Raw genomic sequence first — 26,004 nt, forward strand, 5'->3', positions numbered from 1 at the left:
CCTTTGTGGTTCGACTTCGGCGGCACCACCGCCACATCTATTTCTGCCTTATAACAGCAGAGTTGCAGCAGTGTATTGCTGTGTTCTGGTTTGAAGAGTGTGGTAAGCGAGACACTCGCCACGCCTGTTTTTAGATTAACTTCGAAAGTTACCTACTTCTGGTTTAAAGCAATGTGAACCGCTGCTGTGTTTTGTTTTCTCAATGGGTAGAGTGAATTTCCGATAGGACTAACAGACTATTATTTTAGTTAAGTAAAAACTTTAAATAGCTACTGAAACTAAAAATAGCTACTGAAATTAGGTAACCCATGCATCCCCGGACCACTACTGATGTTCGTTATTCTTAAGGTCTATAGTTCAAGCTTACAAGTTCCCATAGATTAGGTTTAGATAGATATAAAATAATCATTTTTTTTCGTTTTCAAGTCCAGTCTAGAACCCAAATTTTCTTCCTTCCTTTTTAGCGAAAGCCCAAACAAAAACAACACTTAGTGCGGGGCCCGCCACATAACTTGGACGATACCGAGATTCTTTCGCCGATACATCACCGAAGATGTCATAAGTTTCGTTGATATATACCTACCTATTATTAAATCGTGGATGCCTTAGGGTTGCCGTTAGAATTTTTTATAAGGTTTTTGTAAAAGTTTGCCTACTTACTAAAAATATCAATACCTGAATAAAAAAATGGAATTGTTTCAATTTAATAACTTAGTAAATGACAGAACCGTTCTGAATAACACAAAAAGGAAACACTACAAGATTCACTATACATTAATTTTATAAGATTATCGAATAAAATAATATAAATAAGTATGAGCATTTATCAAAACATAATTATGATATACTTATACAGATAAACTGTAATTTTATTCTGTCAATGAGCGTATGCGCTTTTAAAACTTCACTCTTATTTTTCTCCTAAATAAGGATATACTTTTAATAAAGTTGGCAACCCTATCAAAGTCCGGTTGATAAATGTGGTCCCCGCGCTTCCCTGAAACGCTCCGCGGACAATAAATTGTATCACGAATTCGTCGATACAAGATATAGTTGCAGCTTTTTACCTACTTTAAGGAAAATGACTAGAGAAAAAAAATGCAATTGTTTAAATTTACCTAATAGGTAACTCAGTAAATTACTGAAACCGTACTGAATGCCTCCAAAAGAAAATACTACAGGATTTAGTAAAGATAAATTTACCAAAGATTATTGAATAAAAAATATAACAACATAATTACGATGAAATATAATATGTACAAGTAAATGCTAACTTGCGCTTTTAACTTCACTCTTATTTTTTTCCTAAAGTAGTAACTTAACTAAAATAAATTAAATTTGTACATAAAACGTTAAATAAATTTGACAACCCTATCAAAGCCCAGTTGATAAATGTGGTCCCGCGCGCTTCCCTGAAACGCTCTGCTGCCAATAAATTGTATCGCGAATTCGTCGATACAAGATTTAGATTTCTTTTCATACTAAATGCAGCTATTGTTTTAATAAGAAATACATTTCATTTTATTGTGAAGTATCTTGAGGTTTTGTTCACCAAGAACAAATTAAATGTAGGTAGATTTTAATATTTAATAGCCTAATAAATTGGTAAAGCACGGCTGCTCAATCGGGAGTATATATAAACACGCACCTCTGATTTTCAAATTTATGTGTTTATTAGAAATTAATTATTGTTATTAGTGTACAGGAAAACATTCTTAGAAAGTTCCTTAGAAAAATGTTCTCAAAGGTGTGGGAAGGGTGCGTTGCAGTGTACAATGCTGAAGGCCCTCTCACTTAGTGAGGGTACCCGTACCCAGTGGGACAAAATTGAGTCGACGATAATATTATTCAGAATCATTACTTTTCACCAAAAAACCTATTTGACAAACGTTTAAAATATAAATAGGTATCTAAGCGTCTTCTTACATTTTTTATCACTCTCCTCTTTTCAAATCCATATTTTGATAATACATTCAAGGGTTCACAATAACACCCATTCTAGACAAGTTCGTTACACCGTCATTTGATTAACCAAACACATTCCCCATGAAGACCATAAAGCTGAGGTCACTCAGTTCAATTCGCGCGAATGGACCCAAAGTCAACAATACGGTTCAAACAAAACCATTGACATGTGGACCGCAAATATTTCAAGGGTATGTTTGTGCGTATTATACGTAACGTATGGTCGTAAACCTTCGTAAATATTCGGACTTTCCCGAAAACATCACTACGTAGTATCGTAGTACTCAAGGTTGTCAAGGTTCATATTTGTCACTAGATTTGGGAAATTTGGCATCAGAAAAATGGGCCAAAGACAATAGGGACTCCCGCAATATGGGTAATATTCATTCAATACATTTGTTCTATCTAAAGATTAGATATTAGATACCTTAATACGTTTTTTTTCTTATTTCTTAACCGAGAAACCAAAGATAGGTTGAGTCCTGTCTCGAGTCAGCAGCTCTTTAAGTCTAAGATGAAACGTCTGATATACATAGGTACCTTTATGATACCACTTTTGAAGGTGGTAGAACCCTTTGTGGTTCGACCCCGGCGGCACCACCGCCACACCTATTTCTACCTAATAACAACAGTGTTAGGCGCTGCTGTGTTCCGGTTTGAAGGGTGTGGTAAGGGAGAAAGACTTTTCCGAGGCATTCCAGCTTAGTCCTCAGGGGTAGCGGCGCATCTGTGGCCGACCTCAGGTAGGAATATCTAATCCTATCTGGGGTTTATTACAGACGTCCATGGGCGGCAGTAGCCACTTACCATCAGGTGGACTGCATGCTCGTCTGCTACTCTTATATTATAAAAAAAAACCTATTTATAAGTGTCCTACCACGAGTACTAAGTTAGAAATAAATAAAGAGTTACTATTCCCCCTGCGAGGTCGCTACAGTCAAATTTTTTTGTTAAGATTGAAGTAGCAAAGGAGCTTGCTGTCTCATGTCTGTCATGGACAACTCCATAGAGCAGGAGACCTAACTGGAGCCGATCATAGATGGTGACTAAGATAGTCGCTACATATATAAATCAACGCCCTTAGAAGGTGGTAGAACTCTCTGTGGTTCGAATCCGGCGACACCACCACCACACTTATTTCTAGCTTATAATAAAATTGTTAAACGCTGCTGTATTTTGGTTTGAAGGAGTCGAGGCGTTCTGGCTTAGTCCACAGGAGTAGCGGCGCATCTGTTACCAACCTCAGGTAGGAATCCAATCTTACGGGTTGATTGCAAATGTTCATAGGCGTCAGTAGCCACTTACCATAAGGTGAACTGCACGCTCCTCTGTTCCCCTTATATTACAAAAAGAAATCCTTCCACCGAAACGCAAAACTGCTTCACTCAAGAAATAGGTGGGAACTCCTTGCTCGAAATATATGTAATGGGTCTCAAACAAAATACGACGACCCGCGTGGCGGAGCGGTCACCATACCGGTCTGACGCGCAGAGGGTCCCGGGTTCGATCCCCGGCCAGACAGATTTCTAAATTATGAATTTAGATTTCTGTTTCTGGGTCTGGGTGTTTGTGTATTTGTCACTGTGTGTGTCAATAGCACCCACGACACAGAGAATCCTAGTGTGGGGCTGTGAGTGTAGAAAGCGTTATTAAAAAATAATAATAATAATAAAAAAACAAAACTGTACATCCTTAATCTATACATTAACAGACAGACATATCGATTTTATTTAGGTACTCCCACAAAATTGTGTAGTGATGTAGGTAACCAATCAGAGTTAATAAATACATATCGTGCCTAAAGGTCACCCGTTACCCGTTTTCAATTTAACGGTACCGTTAGGAAGCACGTAATAAAGAAATGTATCCTTGTTGATTTTGAAAAAAAAAACAGGGTGGGGCTCAACAAAATAACAAGTGCTTTTTATGTAATTCAGTAACAAAAACTAGATATAAATCCTACCCGAAAGCCGACAGAGACGTTGTGTGAACTAAATTGGAATACCCTCAGTTTTTTTTGCACCACTTGACTGTGCATGTCGGCATTGTTCCGCGTTAATTACACCACGACAGCCATTAAAAGGCTGACATAATTGTCAGCTGTTTAAGCCATTTAATGGCTTCCTTCAAATACAAGGCGGTGAGATATCTATATGTGAGATATATATGAGTTATCTATGCATAATTCAAACTAAGTAGATGTAGAAGGTTCCTTTGTGGTTCGACTCTGGAAGCACTACTGCTGCACGTTTAATAACAGCCTAATAACAGTGCATCTAAGTGCTACTGTGTTTTGGTTTGAAGATGTGGTAAAGGAGACAGCAATTAGGCGTTCCGATTTAGTCCTCAGAGGTAGCACCGCGTTTCTGGCTAACCTTAGGTAGGACTCGAATCTTATCTGCAGTTATAGATATCCATGGCCAGCAGTGCCATTATCATCAGGTCAAAAAGCTCATACGTAGTTTCATCAAAAAACGCATCGACAAAAAAAATATATGAGGTTTGAACTTTGGACTTCCAACCTGGCCGGAATACCGGACAAGTGGTCCTTACTTGCAAGCGATTAATCAGCAAACTTATATTTCAGGACTGACAACATTTCGGTCTTGTAAAAATCCAATTTGGATGAAACGAAGTAAGTAATGCGCGAGGCAATTACACGGCTCCAGGAACTGAGAACTTGAATTTGTGAACGTTAATCATATTTAGACTTATTCTGGCCTGTGGCATCGCCTGCAGTATTCGTCGTCAATCTACTGGGGTCCTTTTTTTTGTTTACAAGGGGGAAACCTTCAACAGGTACCCAATGCCGTGGGAGCCGCACGGGGTCATGTGGGATTCTTATTCTACTGGGATCCTACCGACATCTTTTAAAAATCATTCAGGAAAGTATTATTTCCACCTTAAAACAGTAAAATATTCCGTCATAAACAGTTGAACAAAGTAAAACTCTTATTAATTTTTTGCTTATCCATTACATAAAACCAACTGAAATTGTTATATTTTGCTTGAAAAAGTAAATTTCCTGCAAAAAAAGTTTGATTAAAATAATATTGTTTAAGACATGGTAGTAACCCCCTGTTCCACTGCTGGGAATGGGTCTAGGCCATTGTCCACCGCGCTGGCCAAGTGCGGCCTTTGAAGCTTTTTATACGAGTAATACAAGCTTCTTTAAAGCATTTTCAGGTGTAGATTTCCCATGTTTTTGTTCACTGTATAAGCATGTGATAATTATATCTTATTTCTAATACGCATATTTTATGTATAAATCAGAGGTGCGTGCCGGAGATTTGAACCTCGGCTCCCCTTACGGGCCGAGTTCCTAACTATTAGGCTATCGCTGCTTATATTCTTTTAACACGAGCCTTTAAAGAAAAGCACGAAACGAAAAGGCAAGTAAAGTATTTATAAGTAAAGTAGGTATTGTTCGTAGAAAATCCTTTTATTTAACATTCATATCGTAGGGTTGCAAAAAAATTGGTCCGCCATCTTAGGGTGCCCGCCATATTGGATTTTGGAATGACATCATTAAAATAAACATACATTATCTTGAAAATCAAACGGATATGCAAAATTTCAGTTATGTGTGTGTGTGCCTGTATTTGTGTGTGTGTATGTGTGTGATGAGCTGTCTCGATAACGATAAATATAAAAGCATTATAGAAACCAAATAAAAAGAGGGTGTGTAAATAATCTAAAGAAAAACGTAAACCCAAGCAAATTATACACCATATTACATGAGGAAAAATAACTTATGTAACAATATACACGTTGTGTCCAGGAATTGCAAACTTGAATGTACAGTCGCGTTGTGAATTCAATGATTGGTAATTATTTATGACTGTACCTTGACTTTGAACTTGGAGACTCGTGGGTATAACTTTTTGAGAAAAGTCTGTATAAATAGTAACCTTAAAACCGAATATAACCCATTTATTATTTAATAACACAAATTAGGTTAAAAACCCCCGTCGCTGAATTCAAAATTCATTACTTGTAACGATACCCTCTATCGGTCGTATATTTCCAAAAAATGATTGTGTGATTTCAGTAATTGACTTCTGTGATACATTTGCACAATAATTTGGATGCCTGACTTCTCATGATAGAAAGACTGTCTCATGATAATATAAAACTTTTTTATTATAAAAGTAGTAAGGGAGACAGACATACTTATATGATGAGTTCCAGCGTAATCCATAGGTAGCAACGCATCAGTAGCTGACCTCAGGACTCTAATCTTAACTGGGAATTATAACAGGTGTACATAAGCGATAGAAGCCTCTTATTAGGTGGCTGTATGCTTGCAGAAGTAGCAAGAATTTCACAAAAAAAAAAAATTAAAACAATTATATCCCCGTCTGTACCCAGTGGAACGTTTCCAGAGAAACAAAAGCAAGAATAAACCAATTTCAATGTCTGTATTTTTAGTCTGTGTCCGAAAATGATTACGTGTTACTTACAGTTAAACATGTAATATTAATAAGTAAGCAAAGAGCCTTGTGGTGGGCAATAGAGCCTCGAACCCAGATACAGGTCTATGATATATTGTACTGACGTACCTACCACCTTTTGACCAAGTTATTTTCAAATTATGATTTTTAATATTCATGGTTATAATAGAATCTATTTTTCTACGAGTACTTCGCGAATCCACTTGATGGTAAGAGGACACTGTAACACATGGACATCTGTAATCGCCTCCAAATAACAGTCCTACCTTAGGTCGACCGTAAATCCATTAAGGTAAGTACATATGTAAGGTAAGTACATATGTAAACTAAGTTGAAATGACTCGAATTATAATAATATGTCTCCCTTACAATACCCTCCTAACAGGAACATAGCAACGCTTAACGCTGCGTTTGTTAAGTAGAAATAGGTGTGGTGATGGTGCCACCGTAGTGGTGGTGGCGGTGGAGTGATACTTCTGGTTTTGGAGTTCCATAAAACAGGTTCTATTACTACGATTCCGCTGTCTGTTCGTCTATCACAGACCTTATTTTTAATCCATTATAAACTTATAGACACATGATTTATAAGTGTATTAATATGGCCGCTATGCATTTGTTTGGACGTAATTGATATTACCTATTTACCTTTAGCGCCTATAAAAGAACATAGCAATGTTTTTGAAACAAAGATTTGCTATAGTATTATTTGCAGTCACAAATATATTGCTGTAAAATAATAATCTTCTGTAGAATCGAGCACGTTTTTTCAAATTTTCGGATTCAAGTAAAATGTGCGTAGAGTTAGGTTTGATGTGGTGGTATTTCACTATTTCAATTCAAATTCCTTCAGTTGTATTAAAATAAAATTGCATAATATCTGTTCATGATTTGGGACAACATCAGATTGTGAAAACTACTAAAATAAAAAAAAATATTTCCTGGGATTAATCATGAAAACGGCTGAAATCATGTAAATACATTTGGATATGAGCTTACTGATCAAAAATTAATAGAGAGTAATATAGCAGAGGACATGTGTTTCATAACATTCATGTTAGCATCTCATCTCATATTAAGTACAGTATTTTTCTTTAATTTTACAAGTTAGCTTTTGGATCTTTTTGCAGCTTGTTTTGGGATGTCAAACCATGATTTGAGGGCCTATGATTAATGAAGATAGTCATAGTGCATGTTTTTGCGCACAATGCTTTGCTCATAAACTACTAAAAATAAAAGTTACATCAAATTAGTCCTTAAGCCGTGAATGTTAGGAAGACCTGCAAAATAAGCGTAATAAAATGTGTTTTCGGAGTCATGCATTGTTTATCATTCAATTAACCGTATAGGTACCTACTTATATTTTTAAGATATAACTTAGCGATAACTTATTTAGAAAGATTAGATCAAAATTTGCACGCCTTCCAATTTTTTTTAAGCAAGTACCTATTTTTTTTAGGTAGGTATGTATTACTATCCACGTAAATCATGCTTTAAAAATAACATATTATTGGATACCATGATAATAATAAGATCTCTTAGTGTATGCAAGTTACATTCAAATGCACACAAAAAATATTTTTAAAGTTAGAAAAAAACAAACTCTATAGTAACGTCATTGTTGTTACTACCTATTATTTTTAGCAAACCCTTTCAATTAATACGCATATCATGGGGGTGCTAAAAAAAGGGCCTGCCATTTAAGTGCGTCCGCCATTTTGGATTTAGAATGACGTCACAATCTAATCATGCATTGCCATCCGAACCAAATGTGTATTAGCTACTAATTTCAGCACAATCTGTTGGGCTTTGATAACTGGTTTCAAAATGAGTTGCAAATTTGACCCTCACATACATACAAACTAACAGTCAAGTTAAATAAAACTGAAATATAAGCTGTTATGATATTTTGCATGCACAGACGAATCCGCGACGACAATCTAACATTAATACAAGAAACAAATAAGGTGAATTGTGCGGAAGTTTTCAAGCTACAAGTAGTTCCATTTCGAAGTTCAGAAGACATCTGTGTTTTTGTGATCCTCGGGTAATTGAAACAAGTCGATGTGTGCATTCATTCACACCTTATTATCGTGTAATAGAGTCGATTATACTGTAACCAGTTGCAAATCCCGTGGTATGTTTCGCTAATTACTCTTCAATCGTGGAACACAACGAATTGCATTGGGTGACTGTCGCTTCAAATATAAATTAAATAGTTATTCAACCTGTACAAGATATTGAAGACTTATAAATAAAATAGGTACTGCGTTTTTTTAATCCAAAAAGTCAGTCAACTATTCAGTTTTGTTTACATTTAAGATAGATTTAAAGATAGTTGAAATATTTTTAATGAGTTAGTTTACTGAGTGCACTTTTTCGAAAGATTTGGATTTCTTTTTGTAATATGGAAGTAGCAAGCATGAAGTCCATCTGATGATAAATGGCTACTTCCCCTATGTAGTTCGACTCCGGCGGCACCACCACTACACCTATTTTCTGCCTTATAACAGCAGTGTTAAGCGCTGCTGTGTTCCGGTTGGAAGGGTGTGGTAATAATAATAATAATAATAATAAACGTTTATTGCCATAATACAGAAAGAATAAATGTACATTTTACAGTAATATTAATATGACAAAAGGAATTCGGCTCAGCATTGCTGTCTCAGAATCTGGGATTCGAGTAGCGCTGTTTTTCAGATAAGAAGATAGTCAGCCGTCAGTGGGGCATCTCCTGGGTTTTAAAATCCAAGCGTGTATGTGTGTGTGTGTGTGTGTGTGTGTGTGTGTGAGTGTGTATGTACGTATTTGGAGGTTAAATAATGTGTTTAATTAGCATTAAAGAACTTTTTTATTGGTAGATATTGCATGCAGGCAGGTTTCAAGTTTTCAAGGGGGACAAGTTTTTTTGGTAAGGGGGACATACTTTTCCGAGGGGTTCCAGCGTAGTCTTCAGGAGTAGACGCATCTATGACCGACCTCAGGTAGGAATCTAATCTTATCTGGGGTTGATCACAGATGTCCATGGGCGGCAGTAGCCACTTACCATCAGATGGACTTCACGCTCGTTTGATACCTATAATAAAAAATCAGTATTAAGCGCTGCTGTATTCCGGTTTGAAGGGTGTGGTAAGGGAGACATACTTTTCCGAGACTTTTCCAAGGCGTTCCAGCTTAGTCCTCAGGTTTAGACGCATCTGTGACCGACCTCAGGTAAAATCTAATCTTATCTGTGGTTGATTACAGATGTCCATGGGCGGCAGTAGCCACTTACCATCCAGGACTTCATGCTCGTTTGCTACCTATATAATAAAAAGCAGTGTTAAGCGCTACTGTGTTCCGGTTTGAAGGCTGTAAAGCAGACATACTTATCCGAGGCGCCATTTAATTCCTTACTACATAGATAGATACAAATCATGTAAATATGGGAAGCATGGAATTAGTGGCCAAGATATTTCACTCGCACAACCTGTCAAGACTCTACTTTCATTTGAAACCAGTAAATGAGCGATTATTAAATTCATATTAACGGTACAGTATTGCAATGACCACAGATCTCTTATAAACAAGGAAAAATACCGTTTAAATGATATGCAAGTAAGAGAGCATTTAGTTCACCCGATGGTAAGTGGCTACTGCTGCCCATGGACATCTGTAATCAAGCCTAGGTAAGATTAGAGTTCTACCTGAGGTCGGCCACAGATGCGCCACTACTCCTGAGGACTAAGTTGGAACGCCTCGGAAAAGTATGTCTCCCCTACCACACCCTTCAAACCAAAACACAGCAGCGCTTAACACTGCTGTTATTAGGCAAAAACAGACGGTGGTGCTTCCAGAATCGAATCAAAGAGCATTCTACCTTCAAATCCATGAAAAACAGTATTAGGTATAGTTCGCGCCAAACTGCTAGTCCGCTGTAAAGTTGTTGCAGGTGTAGTCATACAATTTGCTATGGCGACGTGATTCATTTCTATATTCAGAGCGGACTAGCAGTTTTACGTGGACTATACCAATCGTCAGGTTCGCTAAAGTTCTAGCTAAAACAGTTTCTAAGTTAGTCGACCACAAATAGAACCATACGATTTATTAGTGCGGGGTGACATGACTCTACTTTTAACTATGCAGTCTGGTTGCATTGTTTTTGCTTTTATTACCGGCGACAGACGTTATGTGTCCTAACTACGTTGCTGAGATGGCTAGATTGTTTATAAATAACTAACTTAGGGTAATAGTTTAATGTTTGAACGACATAATTATGTCTTCGTATACAACGGTTATGAATTAACGAGAATTAGTTTTATCCTAAATTATTTTGGGTTATCTACTAGATTTAAATACCACCTATTTTTATTACCAACTTAATTCCACCCCACTGGTAAGTGCTGGTCTCCTTTCAGAATAAGAAGGGTCATAGTATACGAGTACCACGCTAGCCAAATGCGGATAAGTGGACTTTACAGACGACTCTTAAACGGCATTTGGCGATAAAATTAATTTGTATATAAATCATATAAGCGGTGTGCTCAATCGCATTTTAGCATAAATTATAATAGGTTTCATAACTAGTTTTCAGGAGACAGGGGACTAGAATTGAATTTAGGAAATTTGGTATGTAAAAATGAACGGATCTGTGTCACAACTGCCGTAGTGTCTATTATTTGTCTTAAATACTTATTTCGCCTCAATATATGATTGAAAATTATCGTTTAGAGAAAGATAAAAGCGAAGAGGAACTCTTGAATGCAAAGTAAGGGTTATTTAACTGACTTGACTAACTGACTTTACGTTAATTGAATAGAGCATCCTTCAGAATTTTGTCACTACAAAGATAGAAGGTATTCAGAGCTATCGATGAAATAATTGACCCTCATAATTTTGTAGACAGGCAGAAGACAGCTGAAATTTAAATTTGGAACGTTATAAAAATAATAAACCTATGTACATCATAATCTGTGACAAATATAGTATGTCGTATTTAAAAACTATTTTTATAGACTCAAATAGGCATAAAAAATATATGACTAATAGATTCGCAAACCGATGAAATAAAAAATAAAAGAAAAACGTCTCTCTTTTGTTTAATATTTTCACCCTATTATTTATAATCTGTGTTTTAAACTCAATAATGTATTAAAATTAATAATAAATTATCTGTAATTCAAAATGTGCGTAGATTTTTAATCTATGTCGCGTGCAACTTGTTTTTGCGGGCTTATTAATGCTTGGCTCCGAAGCGGCGCCTAACGTTGAGATTGCATATTATAGCAACACCGTATATCTATTGCAGGTTTTAAATAGCAACACCATCTATTTGCGGTAGAAGAAATTTATTCTAATCGGTTCCTTGATTTGCGATGGCGCGGAAAGTAAAAGTTATGTCTGCTAAGCGAGTTTTTTATCTGTTTTCTTTAAGTTATAAAATGTAATGGTTGAAGTAAATACCGAATGTAGATATGTTGGGAATGTGTGACGCTTTTTGACAAATATTAAGAAAAAATCTATCTAATGAAAAACGAAGCCTAACAAGGACGGTTCCGTACCTTCAAATTCTCAACTTTTTGAATGCAATGTGAAAATTGAACGTTTTTACTAATTGCGGTTTAATAAATATGTTAAAAATGCCGTTGTTATATCAGCCTTACTAATGCCGTTACAGGCGGACACACGGCAGCGGAGGCTTAGTATGAGGGTCGTATCATATAATATATATATATGTATATATATATATATATATATATATTATATATATATATATATACATATATATATATTATATGATATATATATCATCATATATATATATAATTAGTTATCAAATGTGGTAGAACCCTTTGTGGTTCGACTACCGCGGCACCACCGCCACACCTATTTCTACCTAATAACAACAGTGTTAAGCGCTGCTGTGTTCCGGTTTGAAGGGTGAGGTAAGGGAGACAGACTTTTCGGAAGCGTTCCAGCTTAGTCCTCAGGGGTAGCGGCCCTTATGTGGCCAACCTCAGGTAGGAATATCTAATCCTATCTGGTTGATTACAGATGTCCATGGGCGGCAGTAGCCACTTAACATCAGGTGGACTGCATGCTCGTCTGCTACTCCTATGTTATAAAAAAAACCTAAGTTTGATTTTATTTCGCGTTCGTGTTTGACTCTACCGGAAATGAGTTTTAAAGATAAGTATATATTAGTAATTTCTATTCGTATTTTTACTTACAGAATACTTTATACGTTCAGACTTAGCAATTTTTTAGTTAAATGAATAAATAATTTAAATATGTAGTAATTTATAAAAAAATTGTCGGGTAACCGTTTATGGAACAGACACTAAAATAAAAGATGTTTAGTAAAAACTTACCGCATAGATAAACTAAATAAAACTAACTAAGTAACTGAGAAAATATTTAACATAACAATACATTATGGATATTACCTTTTCTCCGATCTCATAACCATAAAAATGCCAGACAAACAGCTTGAAAATATTCAACAACTAACCACCCTTTTAATTTTTTTCCGACATCATATAAGACGCGAAGAATTTTTCGCGGACCAGCCCGTACGTATTTCTAACAGCAATGCCATGGCTAACAGTCAGTGCACTACAGCGCGCCTCATACGCCGGTCACTGCCGCGGGAGAAATAAAAAAAGTTGGCGGTCATATTTAAAAAATTGGCGGGTGCCTACATGGTGATTTTTAATTTTTATCTGTGTTTGTGACTATGGTTTGCAGGGTCGCGCCCAAAGCTGACACTCGTGAGTAATTTCAATTATTAATTTATTTTTGAGATTTTTTTATATTATTTTAAAGGTGTTAATGTGTGTTATATATTAATATTTGAAATATTTTTTTATTATTTCTCTTTTTTTTGATATTTAAAATTAATTATTCGGGTGAAAAATTTCAATAAATAAATATTGATTGATCAATATTATTTTGAATTTAAATCTGTTAAATATTTATATTTAAGTATTATATTACAATATCTGGTACTTATATTTTTTTATTTATTTGCAAGAATTTGCACAAAGTAGAGCGATTTTTTCTCAAAATATTAACTTTTCCTTATAAATTATTTCATTGATATTTTAATCCTACGATGTTTACACTTACCTATTACACGTTATTTGTTAAATTATAATTTAATGTCTTAATTCAATTAAAATACTTAAAAATAATCGAACGTAAACGTGCTTACGTCATAATCTTTCAAAATGGTCATATTACACAAGATTAATACATTTAATCATGAATATTACACACTTTTTCACGTCAGGCTGTGTAAAAACAGTAAATACAAAAAGTGAACAACTCTTATCGCGGCTGTGAGCGTCGATAAAAACGCAATGAAAATCTAAAAACCCTCTCGAAGCAATAAATTATCAATTAACAGTTTTAATCGATTAATTACGTATGTACTTACAATTACTTAAACAAGCAATAGTTGCACAGATTACTTGAAAATATTAATGTAAATGTACATGTACGTGGATATAAATTCTTATATATAAAATTCTCGTGTCAATGTTAGTTACCGTACTCCTCCGAAACGGCTTTACCGATTTTCACCAAATTTTATATGCATATTCAGTAGGTCTGAAAATCGGCTGCTATCTATTTTTCATGCCCCTAAGTGATAAGGGTTGTTCACCCTTAACATTTTTCTATTTTTATGGCAACACAACGTTTGCCGGGTCAGCTAGTTATAATGTATACTTATATCAATAGCTTAATGGTTCAATTTCTGTCTTTAATTGCAGTGTCTGAGGTTTGAATCCCACACAACTCTTATTTTTAAATGTCTATTAATTTTCCCTTGCTATATCGGTAAACGAAAATATCATGGAAAATTGCGCGCCTAAGAGTCACTTAAAAAGCAGTGATAGCCTAGTGGTTAAGAAACTTGGCCTCTCGATCGAGGGGTCCGAGGTTCAAATCCCAAACGCACCTCTGATTTTTCAAAGTTATGTGCGTATTAGAAATTAATTATCACTTGCTAGACGGTGAAGGAAAACATTGTGAGGAAACCTGCATACATGAGATTTATAAAAAAAAATCTCAAATGTATGTGAAATCTACCATTACGCACTTGGCCAGCGCAGTGGACTATGGCCTAATCCTTCTCATTATGAGAGAAGACCCGTGCCCAGCAGTGGGACAGTAATGGGTTGATTATAAGAGTCACTTAAAGTTCGAATAACTTTGTGAAGTCTACCAATCACTTGGTCAGCACACAGGTCTATGGCCTAACCTTTTTTACTCTAAGAGGAGATCCGTGCTGAGCGTGCGTGAGCAGTGGGATAGCAATGGGTTGACGTTGAACGCGTTGGACCTCTGTCCAAAGCACATAAATCGGAAGTTTTGACGTCATGCATATAAAACTAATCAAATAAGACTTGGTGTAACGTTCAAGATAAGCAAGGTCATGAAATTTGCACATGTGTTTCCCCAAAAAAATATAATAGGTGTGTAACCATTTTTATAATGCTCCTACAGCAGACAAGCAAGCAGTCCATATGATGGTAAGTGGCTACTGCTGCTTTTGGATATGTGTGATAAACCCCTACATGAGGTCGGCCACAGATGCGCTGTGAGCCCTGAGGACTAAGATGGAATGCCTCTGAAAAGCATGTCACCACCACCAAAAACCACAGTACATCAGACCTTAACACTGTTGTTATTGAGCAGAAATGGGTGTGGCGATGGTGCCGCCGCAGTCGAACCACAAAGGGTTCTTACCACCTCCAAGTTCTAACTTACACTTAAAGAATTTTGTAATGTAGTAGAACTCTTTGAATTTCGACTCCGGAACCTTGCCTAGCCCTATAATAATAACGTACAACAATGCTGTTTTATTTTGAAGGTATGGGATATTAAAATGAGGAGTTTCAACTTAGTTATCAGTGGTAGCAATGCATCTGTGGCCGATCTCACGTAGTACTCTAATCGTAATCGATTGTTATTGCTGATTGTAGGAGGTCAAAGGGCTGCATTTGCCACTTACTTTTAGCTGAACTGTATGCACATTTGCTTCTTCTATAATAGGTACCTATATAGAAAAACTTAGTAATCCCGGTGACGCGCGCGTAATACACATCATAATATAACTAGAGAAATATAATTTAAACAATATACCCAAATACTTAAAAATATAGCCTATGTCACTTTCACAAGTTAGATGAATCCAACGAAACCTCAAATTTTAAAATCCATCAAGCCCTTTGGGCTGTAGAACGTGCCAAAGAATGAGACTTACAAACATAAGAAAAACATTACTCTCCGCAGTTGAGTAAGTTTTTTTTTTACAATATGGCAGCAGACGAGCATGCTGACGTCCACCTGATGTTAAGTGCCTACTGCCGCCCATGGACATCTGTAATCAACCCCAGATAGGATTATATATCCTACCTGGAGTCGGCCACAGGTACCCCGCCACCCCTGAGGACTAAGCTGGAACGCCTCGGAAATGTATGTCTCCCTTACCACACCCTTCAAACCAGAACACAGCAGCGTTGAGCGCCTTTGAGGCAGAAATAGGTGTGGCGGTGGTGCCGCCGGAGTCTAACCACAATATGTTCTACCACCTTCAAATTACATTCACTATTCATTATTAATAGTCATTTTAGTATAAGTTGTTAATTAATTAATTGTTTTGTTTGTTATTTACGCTAGTCGCACCTATTAATACTGATATCTTAAGGCACGTACGACTGATTATTACAGTTCAATCATTTCAATTACTTGTATTAAGTAATATTTTATGAAATGGAAGTAAAGGAGTATAAAATCCACATAGGAAGTGGTTATTCCCGTTATAGCACCTATAACCAATATCAATAAAGATTGGACTTCTTGCTATTCCTGAAGACTGTAGAAAATTCTCGTGGACATCTATAGAAATATTAAAATTTAAAGATTAACCAGCGTTACTTCTAATTATTATTATTATTTTTTTATAATATAGGAGTAGCAGACGAGCATGCAGTCCACCTGATGGTAAGTGGCTACTGCCGCCCATGGACATCTGTAATCAACCCCAGATAGGACCAGAAATCCTACCTGAGGTCGACAACAGATGCGCCGCTACCCCTGAGGACTAAGCTGGAACACCTCGGAAAAGTATGTCTCCCTTACCACACCCTTCAAAACGGAACACAGCAGCGTTTAACACTGCTGTTATGAGGCAGAAATAGGTGTGGCGGTGGTGCCGACGGAGCCGAACCTCAAAGGGTTCTACCACCTTTAACAATAATAATTTAATTAGACAAAATACTGCTTAATCATGGGGGTAGACTGGACCATATGGCGTTTTTCCGATATTTTTGTTTCTCTTTTAATACTCCCTTTAAAATGTATGTTAATTATGGGTTAAGAGTGTTTTAGTTTTTATTTTGTGATTCCACCGTAACCACGATTTTTGATTAAAATTTTACTGTACATACTTAACCAATATTTAGCTGAATTACTTAAATAACATTTACCGTAATAAAGTTATAAATAAACGATCAAAATTATAAAGAAAGTACGTAGAGAATGATTAACGATTAACTGAACGGACTTCCTTGAAACATGGCGTGACGTAACTCATCATTTGCGCCGTTTCAAATTAAGGACTTGTCAGAAACCACGTTGTGAATGTATTTTGGTATTTTTTGCATTTGCATTTTATGTACTGAGTACATAGGTTTTATACGCTTTATGTTAACTAAACTGGGATTTATAGTCCGCGTAACTGCTAGTCCGTTCTGAATATAGAAATGAATCGCGTCGCCATACCAAATTGTATGGTTACACTTGTTCGCAACAACTTCACAGCGGACTAGCAGTTTGGCGCGGACTATATGTATGCACATAAGTTGTGTATCTATATGTTTTCAACTATTTAGAAAGGTGTGATAAATTTTTATTTCGACATATGTATTTAAAACAACAACAATGCAAATCAAATCATTAGTTAACAATATTTTTCACATTTAAGTTCGATTGGACACTTGAGTTTTGTGTTTTAGCAGGCTTTTTGGTTTTTTAAACTATATTTTCTAATTATTGGTAGATATTTGCATTCTTTAATTGACAATTTTTCTATTGGGATTTGTAACGTAACATAGTTTAAGCATTTATTTATTTTTCTCATAATGTATAGTTGCGTAGTTCTTATAAAAAATACCTTCTGAATGGTGATCGTTTATTTTTTCTAATTTACAATCTTTTATTCTGCTACTTATTTTTAGGACATTCCCAGTACTGCTAAATGTAGTGTAACATTTAATAGTCTACTACTACATATCGCACTTATATTTTCTTGTAATTTTTCTTTATGTGTGCTCTCACGCGTGAATCACGTCACTGCAGTCTCTTCGCAGCCCGCCGCGTGCGTGTAGTGCCATAACCGCAAAAGTCTCTATGAAACTGTAGTTCACTTATATTTATTCAATTAAGTAAAAAATTAAAAATTAAAAATTCAATTATGTAATAAAATTAGTTACACCATTTATCTCAATTCTTATTGCTATCATACACTTATCAGGTTTCGCGTGGCGGGCCGTTCACCATACCGGTCGGACGCGGAAAGGATTCCGGGCTTGATCCTCGGCCAGACATGTCGGAATGATGAATTTGGATATTAGTTTTGGGTCTGGCTGTATGTGATTTCACCTTTGCTTGTCATGGCACCCACGTCACAGGAAATCCTAGTGTGGGCTGTAAATGAATTTAAACACTTACAGCAGATTTTATATTCGTAAGATTTTTAGCAATATAAATAGCTAAAAAAGTTTATGGGAAAATCATTTTCCAAAGCCATCTTTAAACACTTACTTACAGTAGATTTGATATTCGTAAGATTTTTCACCAATAAACAAAACTAAAATAGGTACGGGAAAATCATTTTCCTAAAGTTAAGATCTTTTCACATGATGTCTAAACCCAAATGTCCGAGGTTCCCATGATGCAATAATGGAATCATACTTCACCACAGTTGAAGAACGGGTTATTCGACGTACTTTGCATTCTTAGCCACAAAAAGAAGCTGCTAAGGGACCACTTTGGACCGTTGTGGACTTATATTATTTATTAAAAATATTTTTAATTATTCCGTATGGTTTGTTCGAAAGTTCGTTTTTTCACGGACGGATTATTATTTTTATTTTTACTACATTCAAAGTAACTCGTACCTTATATATTTTCAGGAAAATTGGTGTAGATATATGTGAGGGCTGGATTTGCATAAAAACTTATTCTATTGACAGACTAGATATTTCTTAGAACAAATAGACAAAATGACAGATGTTCATAATTTAAATAATAGTAATATTGATGATGGCGTGGTGGCAAAATTGAGTTATTTTTAAACCATAAACACCACCACCATCAACGAAAACGGCCTAGTTTAAAAAATATCAACACATTTTAGAAAAATATTTCTAAGTAAAAACAATCTAGAAAAATGTTTTTGAGGTACGAGTAAAGTCTAAAAGGTGGTTTAACAGCGCACCTTAGTTTTTCCTAAGTAGATAGAATGAGCCGCACAACAATTGAATAATTCCCGTCGTTCAGGACTGTTGATTGGGCGCTAATTACCCACGCAACTTCCAATATATGGTGCAATATCTGCTGTAATTACACACATTTGAACTTCCTCTCAATGAGACCTGGGTCTGAGTCCAATCTTTTTTTTATAATATAAGAGTGGCAGACGAGCATGCAGTCCACCTGATGGTAAGTGGCTACTGCCGCCCATGGACATCTGTAGTCAACCCCAGATAGGATTAGATACTCCTACCTGAGGTCGGCCACAGATACGCCGCTACCCCTGAGGACTAAGCTGGAACGCCTCGGAAAAGTCTGTCTCCCTTACCACACCCTTCAAACCGGAACACAGCAGCGCCTAACACTGCTGTTATTAGGTAGAAATAGGTGTGGCGGTGGTGCCGCCGGAGTCGAACCACAAAGGGTTCTACCACCTTCAATCTGCGACTGATATCTTAGGCAAAGGTCATACAAGGTGACAAAGAGTAATGAGATTTGCCGCCAGGCTAGGTAGCGGCCGTTATCCGATAGTCTCACTTTGGAGCTTGTTGTACAAGATGTTGAGAAAACATCGAAAGCGTGGTTTAGAAATATGTGGCGCCCTCTCTTGGTGAGTGGCGGGAAGTGTCCAGTCGTCGTCATATGCCGATTAAAAAGCGTTTAATTGTAGTAAATCGTCCCGAATAAATGCGTGTGTGTTTCCTAGAAAAGTATATTTTCATTATCATAAAACGTGATATTGAAAATTGGACTAACAACTAGAAAATAATGTAAACGAAAAAAAGGGGACGTATTGAATAAATTTAATTGATGCGTTTATACTTAGGTCTATTTAATAATCTTAGATTTATAACTAAGTATTCCTGCATTGTTGCATGGATGCATGGATGTTACATTTTTTCGTTTATATTACCTAATCACTACCATTCCGTCATATTTCTATGAACTATATCGTACGCACATAGTATTTCTTTGAAACAATGGAATATTTTTCTATATCCGCTATTTTTATAAATATTAATGGGTTCAATAAATTGTTGTTGCTTAAAAATGTGGTTAAATTAACTGCGATGATACGAATTACAGTGGGTATATCTAAATTATTCTCTGTTGTTCTGCCAATAGTATATATAAAGGTGGTAGAACCTTTTGTGGTTTGACTCCGGCGGCACACCGCCACACCTATATTTGCCTTTTAACAGCAGCGTTAGGCGCTGTTGTGTTCTGCTTTGAAGAGTGTGATAAGGGAGACAGATTTATCCGAGACATTCCAACTTAGTAATCAGGGGTAGTGGCGCATCTGTGGTCGGTCAGTTGGGAATCTGGCTTTGTCTGGGGTTGATCACAGATGTCCATGGGCGGCAGTAGCCACTTACCATTAAGTGGACTGTATGTTCGTTTGCTACTTCTAGATTATAAAAAAAGTAGCAATGAACGTTTTGCCTTAGTTATCAATAAAAATTTGGCAACATGAAAATTCATTTAACTTGACTCTAATTTTGACCACTACAACTAGAACTGAATATTAAAAAAATATTTATAAATAAGCACGTCTTTATGTTTTACCACAGATTACCTAATCTCGTCTGATTTTCCTAGTAAACCATTATTGATGTAATTTTGCATTCTTCATATATATAGGTTAAATCGATCGTTTTAATTATAGGCGTCACAGAATTACGATAGAATTGTCGCAATATTTCTAACGATTAAATATTATAGACATTGTTTCGAGAAATGACAACTTACTACATAAGTCGAGTAATACCTACATGGTTACGTGAGCCTTACCGTCATAGGTAGATCAGATGTAGGTAGAGCTCTTTATATTATGATAATTTGTAGTTAGATAGTGGAATCGAACAATTTTTGTATGATATCAGCGATGAGATGTGTTTGAAGAGGCAGCCAAAATATGTGACTGTCCGACTTAGTTCAGGAATAGTTAAGCACAGCTCTTTAGTGCCCTTATTAAATAAGAATGCCTCTCATATCGTAGAGACTAACAAAACTTTCACTAGTCGTTCCTGAACATAAGCCTCGTACCATGATGCTTAGGATCTCTCATGATCTTCCTACCACTTCTGAATTCAAATTGAATGAATTCTAAAAACCTTATTTAAGCTATTTTCAGGAGGCTGCCCTCTTTCTACTTTTTTTACTGAAGTATCTACGATTTATATACTAGAAAACTTTGTAACAAACTATACAAAATACTTTGCCATTTCCTATATGTACTTCTGAGTTAGTGTGGTATAACGTAAACGTCAAATTAGTAGATTAACCCTGCCAATGGAAACACCCGGCCGCGTTTCCGGCGTCCCATCCTCCTATGTGGAAGTTTAATTGTGCACAAATGAAACGTTATTTCATTGTCTTAAAAAATACTATTAATCTATTTATAATATTGTGATAATAAAATATTAATGATTTCATTACATTTTTATGTATATTAAACAATGGAACATATATTTCTTAAAATGGCCGATGCGGGTGGGAGGTAGAACTAATCTGGTTCAACCGGGGGTACAACACTTACTTCTTTTCTGTAGACTGTAAAGTAGGCGACCATCTTGGTAGTTAGCAGTGGCTCGGCGGCTGTGATCGGCTTCAAGTAAAACCCTTATTCAGCCTGTTCTATACGGAATTTCTTAAGGGTGAACTGGATGCTCATTCGCTACTTCAATCTTATAAAAATGTTTTTTATCTTTCAAACAACAGCGTACACATCGGATGTAAGATAGGTGTGACGAGTATACCACCAAAAATTAAAGACGCATTCCTGTTGAGAATTATTAAGAAATGGAATGCCTTTAAACAACATTTGTTCACAGTGACGTGTATTACAACGCGAAACGTAAATTCGCCAATTAGCGCCGTCAATGGGAGCGTCCAGCCGTCATTTCCGTAACCACAGGAAGGGCTAAGTTCCCGACGATATGTGTAATGTTCTTAGTTAAAACCTGTTAGGTTAAAGGTACAATACCTGAATTAAATATTAAACTAATTGCAATAAATCAAAGCCTACACGAAGTCTAAAAAGTACTTATATACGTAACGTATGTAATAACGTACGGACGTAAATACTGAAATAATGCCTATTTTGTTTGATTTTTCAAACGCACTAAAAAAACATGAGTTCAGAAATGCATTCATATAAAAAATACACAGAGAAATTTAAGTTTCATAAACTATATAGAAATAGACCTATAAACGAGGCTGATTTGCCGTCGAACTGCTTTGCACGGATCTGCTGTCAGAATGAGAAGGATTTGGAGAGGTTTTTTTAAAGGTCTTTCAGGTTTGCAGGTTTCCCCACTATAATTTCCTTCACCATTAAAGCACCGAGAAACCTAAATTCCACCCAAAACAATATACCACCGTGCAATATCAACCACTCGATTAGTTCTGCCAATGGATTCGGCCGCGTACTTCCTGGCAATTCTCGCGGGAAGGAAAAGGCAAGTTAGCAGTTCTTGGACTTTTATCTGATCCCCAGTTTCTTTGTCCGCCTCGCTCGGTTCCCACGCCTATTTCATTTGTTAGAATTCGGATGCTGTTCCTGGAAGGAAGAGTTGCGTTTCTCTTTGCACATTTGGGTCAAATGTTTGTGCGTTTATCTAATGTGACTTGTTTATTGGTTTTGTATTATTTTAGGATGTTTAGGCTATGGAATAGATTTCGAAAGTTCACGTCGCCATATTCCATCTTTAAAAATACATAATATGTTAGAAATAGATATATAAGTAATGTTAACTGGTTTATTTAATTACTTAAAATTTGTATTATTTATTTACTCAAAATATCATCTTTAACTTTTATCGAGTCATTTAAGCAAATTACATCGGTACGGTATGCAAATTTAGTACGATTTATTGTTGTAGCACTTTTGGTTCGGACATTCTTGTAGACCTGTTCATGAGTTAATATGTGATCTTTTTCTACAATATATGCATTTTACTTATATATAATGGTATGGTGCGGTACTCACGATAGGCGGCATGTTTTTAGTGACTGACCGAGGTTTCGGTTTCGGCCAAAAATTTACTAAAAGTTTCGGCTCAGCCGAAACATTCGTAAGTGAACTATTTGGTCCAGAAATGTAAGAATCGTTTTCGGTTTCAGTTTTGTCTGAAAAAACAGTTTTCGTTGATTTTTTGTAGCCTAAAAACTTATTTGTACAAGTATAACATGATGATCTCTTTGTTACAGCCACCCATCGGGGGATGAGCAGTGATACAAACAACACCCCCGGCGCACAGGTTCAAGAAATAGCTGACTATGAAACTGCTTTGGATGCTGCTGGTAAGTAGATATTACCTACTAATAATCATCTATTTATGTCATGCCTGAGATTTGATCCTTCGACCCCTCCTGGGTTAAAGATTCAACTACTGAGCTATCACTGCCTTGTGTAGTACAATGTTAAGTATAATATTAGTTCTTAGTTTTTGCTGACATTTGACCACAATTTCAATTGATATAAAGTTATATCCTTCGATGCGATTGTCTTTGCTTCCAATGTTATGGTGCATTTATATCTTCAAACACGTGTCGGACGGCTCGCGGCAAAATAAAATCATAACTTTCTATACAATCTGTTTGAACGTGTTTATATTTTCCGTAGCACGATCGCGCGGAAACTGACCGTGATATTGTATAGAAAAATGGTTTTGTCTAAGGCACATAACAGACGAGCGACAGAAAGCTAATACACGAGCAGTAGCGTTGTCGACAGTCAGAGCGGTGACTGGTTATCAGTCGCTGATAACCAGTCACCGCTCGTTGGCGGCTATGTTTTTATATAATATGGGAGTACAAAACGAGCAGGCAGTCCACCTTATGGTAAATATTTACCACCTTCAAAAACTACTACCGAAGCCGGTCTGCAACGACCGCCGACAATTGCACCGACCGATGCGCATGCGGTGTCGCTCATATATTTAAGCACTTACACGCCACGTCTAATGTCTGTAGATATAAATGGTATCGGTGTAGAAGTATGGGCCTTACATTGAACTCCATTACCTACTACTACCATTACGTCAATTAGAAATTGTTGCTAACTAGACATTTCTGTTGAGAATGTGACAAAAACGTACGTACGTGACACGTTCATATTTGGATTAAAGTGATACCTAACATCGGAAACTATATTGATTGGAGATTTCAAAATAATATAATGATATTTCCATGCATTGTATTAATGAGGGCACTAAACTATATATAATACGGACTTTAGGTAAAGATGGTGAAGACTTTTTTCGTTTACATGTTTTGAAATAATAACTTAAAAAATAGATATACAGTGAATAGAATTGAAATAGAATGTCAAATTGAAGAAAGAGTTTTGTCCTTAATTTGACATTCTATTTTGACAAGAAGTTTTGTAATTTTAAGGAATATGACAGCCTAGTAGCAAAATGAACCCTTTATTACAATGCGTAAAGGTGAGATCAGCAGGGGCAAATGAGGGGCTGGCCCTGAGTAAAAAGAAACAAGACAATTGAAATAAATAAAAATCTTGTAAATCAATAAAATTCATAAACAATTTCACTTCAAATTGATTAAAAGTTGAGTTAGAATTAGATAGACGTTAATTAAACTTAAATTAACATTCATACTCATCAGTTTACGTCTTATGTAACATAATGAATAACACTGAACATAATATTTTCATTACAACTGCATGCGAATGACGCAACATGGGCGCACTTTATTTTTAAGACCACAAGTATCAACCAACCCCATACAATAACTATTATTGTTACGGTGGTTAATGGTTATACATGCATTTGCTGTGGTTATAACATGCGTCGATCATGACGTGGTCTATCTTGTAAATAGTTTGACATTTCTATGCTTTAAGTAGTTTAGAGGTAGGATAAAACTACTTCGCAATAATCGGTGATCGACACAGATTTATAAGTGTGACCGAAAATGGTTTTTCAGCCGAAACTGATACCGAACCTTCGGTTTTTGTCCTGTTTTCGGCTGAAATCAAAGCGGAAACTGTTTTAACAGTAAACGGTAGTGAAACGGTTTCCTGGAATTTAGGACAATTTTGAAGTTATACGAGTATTTTGATATGTTACCTCTACTTATTTATGTATTTTCTTTGCAATAGGGGTACACAATATGAACTAATCAAGATAAGTTTTCAAATATGACTAGATATAATGGAGCTATCAGTAACATATAAACCACCTTGTTATAACTATATCTATTAACAAATAAACTATTTGATTTGATTTGCTTTAATAAAAAAAATATAAACAAAAAACTGACTTGTTCAAAATTACTAGTGGGTAGTACTGAAGATCAAGGGGCCAAAAAACGCCTGCAGTACGAATGCCCGAAAGTTTACGGACGTATATATCGGCTGAGCCGAAAGTTTTGGTCGATTTTTGGCCGAAACCCTAACTTCGGCCGAAACCCCTTTTTAGACCGAAACCGAAACTTAAATCGGTCACTCATATTTACATGTATATACTTGAGCAGGCATTAAAACTGAAACGTTTGATACCTTACGAATCAACCCTTTCAAAAATCGCATTGAAGCCAGTGAAACAAATAGAGTCTATCGATTGAAATAGGAATAATAACTCGTGGTAGGAGAACTGCAAACATCAACAGTGCCTGAGACAATGCTACCGATATTATAAATATTATCTCTCCGATAATCGTGTTATTGTTCATACTCATTATAATAACGATAGATTTGTAGACTATTTGTGAGGTTTACGAAGTTTACGTAAAACAAAACATTTATTATTATGGAAGTTTACGTTATTCATTACTTATAGTCACACAATAATATTTTCTATATGAGACACACAGATACCCAAAACTGGGAAGTAGTAGAATTTTGTAGTTTGACTCCTAAGGCACCACCGCCGCCTAAGAAAGGAAATTGATTATGAAAATATATTACAAAACTATTCTGTTTTAATTTTTTTTAACTTAAAATTATTTCATTAGTAGCCTATTGTACAAAACTTGCGATATTTAATAGCCAATTTTATGGTGTCGATTTTATGTCGGTTTTATGAAAATACCCTCTCTA

General features: G+C 36.0%; 1 protein-coding gene across 1 annotated transcript in view; it reads left to right on the forward strand.

Annotated features, from left to right (window-relative positions):
- Positions 1–12,954: 12,954 nt before the first annotated feature.
- The window catches only part of LOC140742390 (synaptic vesicle glycoprotein 2B), a 32,345-nt gene continuing 19,295 nt past the window's right edge, over positions 12,955–26,004 (forward strand). The window contains exons 1-2 of the mRNA XM_073073321.1: positions 12,955–13,165; positions 23,151–23,243. Coding sequence (XP_072929422.1) covers positions 13,132–13,165; positions 23,151–23,243 — 127 coding nt within the window. The 5' untranslated portion in view covers positions 12,955–13,131. The remainder of the gene's footprint in view (positions 13,166–23,150; positions 23,244–26,004) is intronic.

The sequence above is a fragment of the Epargyreus clarus genome, unplaced genomic scaffold (assembly GCF_041222505.1).
Source record: "Epargyreus clarus isolate Ecla_fem2 unplaced genomic scaffold, WU_Ecla_fem_2.2 ptg000005l, whole genome shotgun sequence".
Lineage (NCBI taxonomy): Eukaryota > Metazoa > Arthropoda > Insecta > Lepidoptera > Hesperiidae > Epargyreus > Epargyreus clarus.